General features: G+C 41.2%; 1 protein-coding gene across 1 annotated transcript in view; it reads left to right on the plus strand.

Moving 5' to 3' along the window:
• Window positions 1–6,856, plus strand: part of LOC142992015 (A disintegrin and metalloproteinase with thrombospondin motifs 20) — a 48,241-nt gene extending 41,385 nt beyond the window's left edge. Inside the window, exons 24-28 of the mRNA XM_076142276.1 lie at window positions 1,665–1,772; window positions 3,859–4,023; window positions 4,971–5,237; window positions 6,265–6,426; window positions 6,654–6,856. Coding sequence (XP_075998391.1) covers window positions 1,665–1,772; window positions 3,859–4,023; window positions 4,971–5,237; window positions 6,265–6,426; window positions 6,654–6,839 — 888 coding nt within the window. The 3' untranslated portion in view covers window positions 6,840–6,856. The remainder of the gene's footprint in view (window positions 1–1,664; window positions 1,773–3,858; window positions 4,024–4,970; window positions 5,238–6,264; window positions 6,427–6,653) is intronic.
• The last annotated feature ends 2,417 nt before the right edge of the window (window positions 6,857–9,273 follow it).

The raw sequence follows: 9,273 nt of genomic DNA on the forward strand, positions 1-9,273 counted from the left end.
TGTCAAGCGCAAGCACATTCAAGGTTTACCCGTATTCTTTCCAGAGTTGGCGGCCTGTTTTTGTGGTAAAAAAGTAAAATGCAACCATGAGGGCCAAATGAGTGAAATGCTGTATAGCACATTGAATGCAGATGTCACAATCACATGAAAGGTTAGGAAACATTCAATTCTAAGCGGCCTTGCTATTGTTTTTTTGTTTTTTTTTTACCAATTTTCCCTTAACACAGTGCCAGGATTCAAATTATTTCTCTGACATTCATATAGATTTTTATCTTCCCACACATAAAATGGGGTTTGATTTCTTTTAGCAGCAGAATCCAGTTCACTGCAGTTTGTATTCTCCTCTTGTGGTGAAGACCGTTCAGAATATACCTTTTGAAACAGAATATGTGGATATGTAAACATGTAACCCAACCTACATCTCTCTGTTGGCTATGAGCATTTAGCCTTGAAAACCTTCACTGACAATTGACATGAACATGAGATCCATCAGCTGCAGTCAACAATTAAAAGGCAGAACAACTCTGTAGCCAAAGGCAAACTTGAGTCAGATGACTTAGACTCCAGTTAGACTTGAGTCACACATTTACTGACCTGAGACTTGACTCAATATCATCAAAAACACTTTGGCACATGGATATTTTGACTCAGAAAGACTTGATTCCTTCCCAAACCAAAGATTTTACAATTATACAGTATTAAGTAAACCCCCTTAACCAGAAAAATGGCTACTGAGCTCCGCCACATTACAATCGCTAAGGTGAAACTTGAGGGTCAGCCCTGACGCACTAACATGATTGGCCTCTTTGAATGTCTGCCTGTTTTGCTTTGGTTTGACCCATTTTGCAAGTCAGGGCCAAGGTGGACAAAGACCATAAGGCTGCCGCACACATTACCTGACCAGTTTAGGCTTCAGGGCATGTCTTCATATGTTGACGAACAGACAGTAAAGGTAGATGGTATTGAACTGCTGACCTTTCAGTCTCTAGACAGCTGATCCACCTCAGTTGGTGGAATTGAGGTCACTTGCTCTGTAGTTGGTGGTTATACAAACACATGTGTTGTTTTGTGGGATGGAGCAATTTTGCAGCTGGAGACATGTTTCACATTTCTGACCACTGTTTTCGTAACTACCTTAGGCAAGTGTAAAAACTCTTTACACTCGCATAACAACCGGACAATGTTGTGTTTGTTGGACTACGCATTCATTTTTATATGATTTAAGATAATATTTCACAGACTCATCACACAGACACACACACACACACACACACACACACACACACACACACACACACACACACACACACACACACACACACACACACACACACACACACACACACACACACACACACACACACACACACACACACACACACACACACACACACACACACACACACACACACACACACTACGATCATTTGGCAGACGCTTTTATCCAAAGCGACATTATATTACCACCCTTCGCAGAGGGGGGAGCAATTGAGGGTTCGGTGCCTTGCTCAGGGGCACCTCGGCAGGGACTCGAACCGGCAACCCTCCGGTTCCTAAGCGGAAGCTCTACCCACTCGACTACTGCCTCCACACACACACACACACACACTCACACACATTCACACAATCTAATTTCACCACCATTTGTGTGTTTGTATCTGCAGGACTGTGAGATGCCTGCTTGTCCGTGGGCCTCTCCTCCACAAAGCACGCCTCGTCCCGACAACTCCGCTCAGCTCCTGACGCAGTGGAGATTTGGCTCCTGGACCACGGTATGGAAACAAACAGGGCTTTATGTGGTCGAGGAGAACAGGTTACTATCAGCAAGTTTACATTACGCAGTCCAAAGAATTCACAATAGAGCTGTGGTTTTTGTTTAATGGTAAACTAAATCCATCAAAATCCTTGTACTGTTTTGTAGATGGCAGCACAAAGTCAGTGAGTGCAGGTGTCATTTTGCAACATGTAAAAATTGGGCATTTATCACAGACATTCTCATCATTCTGCGCTTGTAGCTCCATGAAAAATGATCTGCAGGGTTAGTCCAATCATAACAGTTGAATCAGTCATTCACAAATGAAGTAATATGAGGATATTGATTTATCAGGGTAGGTATGTGTGTTTGTTTCTATGTACTGTATGTAATGATGGGCGTTCTGAATGTGTTTATCACTAGGGCATGGCAACTTTCAATGCATAGTTCAACATTTTTTTCAACATTTTTGGATTGGATGTCATCGTCAAGACCATGCTTTTATTTGGCATTGTCTCTTCTATCCCCCACTGCATACACACACGCACACACTGACACGCACAGACGCACACACTGGCTCCACTGTCTGGGCTGAGAGGCCCCTCTGTCTCTCTGTTACTTTGCATTGTTGCTTGTTGCAAATGAAAACCAGATTTCATCTAAACATAAGTCTACGGTTTCCAAGATTGAACCCCGTCTGTCAATCTGGAAGTCGGTGTGAGCTCACATGTCAAAGACTGGAGCACCAGTGTGGTCTTTCAGATGAACACAATCGCACACACGTGCACACCACATGCGCGTGCATACATTCCCATAGAAACTGCCATTCTGTGTGAAATTGGAATTTGGATTGTCGTGTATATGAGCGTGGTATTAGCGTGTGTTTCAGCCGCAACTTTGATTGCATTAGGAATCCTCACTTTCATCTTGAGATAACTGGGGAGCAACTATAGAGTGTCAGCAGGTGAAAGTCACTCAGGGAGTCACTTGAGGACATGAGCATGGACAAGTGCCAATTCTGGCAAGGAGCATTGCAGTTCTGGGGTACTACTTCATTCCTTCATCCATTCTATACTGAAAACATGTAAATCTGATACCATGTTGAAAATGAAGTGCATCTCATTATCACGTGATTGCCTTATTTTCATCATGTGTAGTGTGTTTTGATGAAGAAGTTAGGTTCAGCCGCACTGCAGTGCTGCATTGGGCTTTCGTCCATAAAGGCACAAAGTCTGAAGTGACCATTAGAGGAAAATCTCACTTTACAGCTATTGATCAATCAAAACAGTGCAACTCTTGTAAATCTAGCGCCAATCCACTTAAAATAGTACAGATTAATAAAACACATTGACAGATTTAATGTGTCAGTAAGTGCAAAAAGTGTCACATAAGCATTTGCATATTGGGGAAGCTGCACGAAAAATACTTTTTCAGTCTGACAGTAAATTTCAAAGGCATAAAAAATATTTTAGATAGGCAGAATTCATTTGATTAGATAGCTTATTTAAATTATCTAACACACATCTTGATGACACACACAACCCACCCCTCAGTTGTGTCTTGTTTTGGGGGCTTTCCTTTGCCAATTTGACATTGTCACCATCTTCATCATCTTTGACGCCAGAGGACGCAGAACAAAACACGCCTCATGCCGACAGCAGCTCATTTACATGCTGATATTACTGGATTTCCTGGAACACCTCTTTCAGTAACACATTAACAATGAGTCACCAGAGCAATGATTAATGAAAGGACTTGCTGAGCTGCGGTTCACACAATTTTACCTGCAGTTTTTACATATTTTCATACATATTTAGCTCCTGAATTTTGATGAATTACCTCCCATGAGCTTAGCATCCTATTTATTGTTGCCATTGTTTTTTTTGTGTAATTGTCTCTTTAAAATAGTATGAACACATGATATCTGTTTTCAATTGCACAGTTTGCATAGCACAGAAACCTTGGCAGTTGTATGAAGTTGGTTTTGGTTTGATGGCATCTCTTTAAAACCCGCACAGTATAACTGCACATAAAAACATTTTTGAAATTTTACATGCAAACAATATGTATTACAGCTAATCATGTATCTGCATACCCTCCTCCAGTGCTCCGTGTCCTGCGGTACAGGGAAGCGTGCACGCTATGTCAGCTGCAGAGACGCCCAGGGAGGAGTGGCAGACGAATCCTACTGTGCCCATCTCCCCCGACCTCCGGAGTCCTCCGCATGTTTCAGCCCCTGTGGCCAATGGCGTGCTGGGGAGTGGTCTCCTGTGAGTGAAACGTCTAATACTGTGTCCAATCAATACAGATGTTTTCCACTACGGAGACTTACAATAATCACTCAGCTTGTTCCAAGAATGTAAAGGGGAAAAGACATCCTGAAACAAACAAAATAGACATTTGTTACTCCTGTGATCTTGACACTTCTTGATTTGCGATTGCCAGCAAAGGCTTTCCTGAACCAAGAAGAAAGAGCCAAAGCTCCTGATGGCGCCAATAAAAGAGAAAGGGCTTTAGGGGTTGTGGAATGGTAGAATGGAAACCAGAGATTTGGCATCTTTACCAAACTCTCTGGAGTCTGAGGTCATAGTTACACTTTTATTTGTATATTGTCAATATATTCGGCTTATATTGCTTTTCTGTCCGGTAAATAAAGCTACAGTACTTTGGACTCCAGAGGGTTAATCACTCATGAAACCAAATCCATTCAAATACAAAATCTCCAAAGAAATACCCAAGGGTGGAATAAAGAATATATCGTAAGTAAATTATAGTTGACATTTATATTAACTCATTTACTTCCATGTAAAGTGACCTACAGGTGGTACAACACAAGGAGAAACAATGAGAATAAAAGCTTTCACAGCAAAACCTTTAGGTCATTTAGACTTTTGTTACAGAATCAAATGGAACACAAATAGAACAACGGGGTAGTTTGTGTTTATTATTCTGGTTTAATGTTTTTTCCTTTGATCGTAGTTACAGACTTGAGGGGCACCAGGATACAGTTCGTCACATCATGAATCAGTCACAAAAAACTAAAACAGATTTAATGTCGTATAATGTCATTTGTGTTCTTCTAGTATCTTGTATTGCTCGCCAGTACCCTAACCATTGCATATTACATCAAACAACACATTCTGTGGTTCTGTGGTTTGAAGTTACACTAGAGATCTTTGCTGATCTTTGAGCTCCCTTGTCTCTCCTTTGTGCGCAGTGTTCAGTGACGTGTGGCATTGGAAGAACCACCAGACAGGCTGTTTGCACGAACTACCACCTGCCAGTAGACCAGTCTTTCTGTGACCCAGATGAGAGGCCTACAACGGAACAGGAGTGTGTGGCTCTACCCTGCTCCTCTATCTACCGGCAGCGCATCAACGACCAGCCCTACGGATACCCCAAGGACCCGGGTCACCATCCTGGACACAGCAGCTGGAATGTTCCCTCGTCAGACAACCAGTGGAGGACAGGACCCTGGGGCGCAGTATGTGCAGCATGTGATCTTAGAATATGTTGACGTGTTCCGTGTGGTCTTAGTCATCACAAATCTGTTAGGACATGCGTGAGTTACCTTACCTGCAAATCGGTGGTATAGTTTTGGTTCAATCACATTTAGATCTACTGAAGAATGATCAATCCAATCAAACAGATACTATGAAAGTTGTACCACATCAAGCTTACCTAACATCTCTTTCAATTCACATGTTGAAGGTTGTATTTGCTCGGCATGCATTGGCATTTTTCCTGCTCGACTGAAGGCAGAACGTCTTTTTTGCATGATTTGGCGTTCCTGGCATACCTTTACTTTGTATACGACCTAAATGATGGCAACAACTAACAACAACAACAAGAGGACAATGTCAACAATTATAAGGTTTTACTTAAGGCATTTTAAGAGAGATGGAATCAAAGCATTAGTTTAGGACTGGTCTAAACTACGCTTAAAGTGAGATCACTACATCACTTATTGGGGATTAAGTTTTGTTGTTTTCTCTTCTGAAAGCCATGATAAAAAAACACGTTCTATATTTTTAATCTTCCCACAAGGGTCATCAATCTCTGTACAGTATGAAGTCTCACATAATGAACTTGACTGAAACCACTGCTGTTCGGCCCCTTGTAGCCCTGTACTCCCTCACATATTTAGAGCTCTGATTGTACTCACCCACACAGACAGCAGGCATGTGTCATTTTAATTGGATGCAGAGTGCACCTACTCCTTTGTTCAAGGCTGTGTTGTTGAATGTCTTTCACAGGCGCATGTTTTCCATCTTTGGAAGAGCACTTTTACAGTACAGCTGGGTTTGGTCTTGGTTAAACTCAGGTGACTGTAGCTTAAAGGGTTGTGCATGTGTATGAAGTTGTGTATGTGGGGCTGTGTTGTTCCAGTTCTTGCAAAAGGTCAAACAGGGCAGGACAAAGGAAACATGTAGAATGTTGTATTGGATCTTTTAAACATCTTAGTATATGTTGTCATTGTCCTCATGTGACACGTTGTTTGTGCTCTGTAGTGTTCGAGCACATGTGCAGGAGGCTTCCAGAGGCGAGTGGTGGTCTGTCAGGACGCTGACGGCCGCAGCAACAGTTACTGCGATGAGAGAGTCAAACCTGCTGAGTCCAAGAGCTGCGACTCAGGTCCTTGTCCTCTGTGGAACTATGGAGTCTGGGGAGAGGTGAGGATTTTAGGACTAAGAACTCAGTTTTTCCAACGTATTCACTCCGAACCTCAGTATAGTTTCCCTCACCCCTTTCACCTCTTATATCTGTTTATGTGTCTCTTTCTTATTCTGTCTCACACCTTGAAGGACATTGGTGTTGTTGGACTTGTAAACACAGGAAACCTACCTGTGAGGCACGTTTCAAAAGTTATAGACATGTTTTCTTTACTCTTCCCCCTCAGTGCACCCAGACATGCAGTGGAGGCAGGAGGACTCGCCTGGTGGTGTGCCAAAGGCCCAGCGGCCAAAGGCTCAATGACTACAACTGTGACATCCTGGACAAGCCACCGGACATGGAGCAATGCAACCTGCAGCCCTGCCCAGGCTCAGCCTCCTGGCACCGCCGACCATGGAAGCCGGTACGATAGTGCTACCTTGTTCTCCTCCGACACTTATCTTCTCCACTGGGTCGTGTGTGTGTGTGGGGGGGTCACTGTGAGTAGACATGGTGTGTCCTTTAAAATGACAGGGAGAGTACAGGGAGATTATTGGCCAGGAAGCTCCAGCCACTCAGACAGGCCGTGCAGTGGCATGGTACAGATGAGAATCAGGCAAAAAACTAAACGAACAAACAAAATTCTGCTCCACTTCAGAAATCATTAGCAACACATAAATTCCATTTTGAGCCAAGGCTCTAAATTGAAACCTATAAATCAGACAGTGTTGACCAATACTGGTATGTATTTGTGAGGCATAACTCAAAAAGATATTTATTTCATATGTGAAGCGTGAAGTGAGTGTTTTTTGTTGTTATTGCCGTTTTCACCCTGTACCCCAAGTACACAAGTGTATATTTGTGTATAAGAGTTAATATTATGACCTATATTGAACAGCAACAAATGACTCTTAGTTTATTTTGTATATGTATCATTGTACAGTATGACTTTATTTTCTAGTAGCTAGTTTTCAATGCCGAATATTTAATATTTTTTACCGGTGCTATTGTCTGACCTCTCGTCTTTATTAATGAGAAAATACACTTTGTACAGAGGGAAATATTTTCTAAACAACATGTCTCAGTAGATTTTTGATATTGTGGAAGTGTTTTTCTTTATATGCAAGTTTAAGTTAAAATACAATTCAGAATGGCTTCTATCTCAATCAGGCTAAAGTACAAAATCCAACAATGACACACAACAAAGAAAACAATCTTTGAAAAATAAAATAGCAAAAGGGTAAATGCTTGACGGACACTCATTAAAATAATTTCATAAATGAAATAATAAGATTATAGGAAGTTATTACTGTTAAAATATTTTTTTACTTTAAGATGCAATGATAACTTGTGCATATTATTAAATAGGACGAAGACTTTCATCATAATCTTCCAGGGGTTATAAAATGTTTCTATGTGTGGTTCATAGTCTACACAGGGACACATTAGACAGAAAGCTGCTGTTTTTCTGTGATAAGAGTGTGTTTTGTTTTGTTTGGTTGGTGCTTCGGACTAAATCCTAACTTTAATATCTGTGAAATCAAACAATAACAGAAGATACAACTCTACTATACAGGAAAGGCCATTTGAAAACAAATTCAAAGTGTTTGAACTATGTACCAATTGCTTTTTCTTCCAGGTCATGATAAGGTGCTATAACAATTATCATTATATCACATTAAGTTGTTTGTGTCATAAAGATAGATTTTTTTTATATTTCCAGGCTTGGAATAATTTATTTATTGAGTCAGTGGTAGGCAGCATCAATACAGTTTATTAAATATACAAACTTTCAATGCAGGTTCATTCCCTCACTCATTGTTGTTCTTAAACATCCATAAAACAACTAAAGCACACAGATACCTCCTTCCTCCTTATCAGATTATTGTCATTTGTTGCTGTTTCACTTCTTCCCCTGCGCCAGTCTTTGTATATCTGAAGGACTTGTTTTTGATTTTCAAATTAAACTTATTTATTTGTTTACAGTAGATTTTTCATTGTTGCAGCTTTAATGGAATGTTCCAGATTAGATTGATGTAACGCTTTACTTGAATTATCTGTCATGTCACACGTCAACTGTGCCCTGACAACTGTTAGTAGGGACAGTCGTGTCCTTACTGATACTCTAAACGCAAAAAAGGTGACACATGCATAGACCAACAAGATGTCACATTCATATCTACATCAAATACTGACTCATTGTAGGCCAGCAACATGTCCAATTTGCCATCGCCCAGACCTTTCATCAATGATAGCCGTGATATATTTGTGCCAATGAGCCAGCTTGCACAATTGTAGGGCACCTCTAAATGCAATCCAGCCATTGTCAGTATCCATCAGAGTCCATTCTCATACCTTACACACTTTAACCACCTTAAAGCATATCCAGCGAGTATCCAGTAGAATTTGTGTTGAGGTGACTGCATGTTCAGCGACACACTGTCCAGTGGGTTCGCAGCTCCCCTCCAAACAATGTGTGGCCATTTTTAAAATGTGACATTACTCTGGATTTCATATTCAGACAAGACAGCATGAAGCTTTTGTGACTCATATTTCAGGTGAAGTGTTGCACTTCGGTCTGTATTGTTGTTGGTGTCCTCCCCTCCTGAGGATGTCTGCAGTCTGCTTCTTTTGTTGCTTTGCTTCTTTCGCTGAGTGTGTGTGTGTGTGTGTGTGTGTGTGTGTGAGTGTCATTCTATACCAAGGCATCCACTGCAACCATGATTCCTCAACCATGACAGTTTTCATTTCAGGGCTTCATTTCCTTTTTAAACCAGTGGAGCAAAGTTGCCGAACTCCAGAGGGGGGCAACTCTGCTTTGTTTTGCATTTTTGGTTCGTTGTTGTACTTTTTACTATTTATTTTAT

Source organism: Genypterus blacodes, unplaced genomic scaffold (assembly GCF_046128005.1).
Source record: "Genypterus blacodes isolate CSIRO-AG114 ecotype Tasmania unplaced genomic scaffold, CSIRO-AGI_Gbla_v1 ptg000021l_1, whole genome shotgun sequence".
In the NCBI taxonomy this organism is placed as follows: domain Eukaryota; kingdom Metazoa; phylum Chordata; class Actinopteri; order Ophidiiformes; family Ophidiidae; genus Genypterus; species Genypterus blacodes.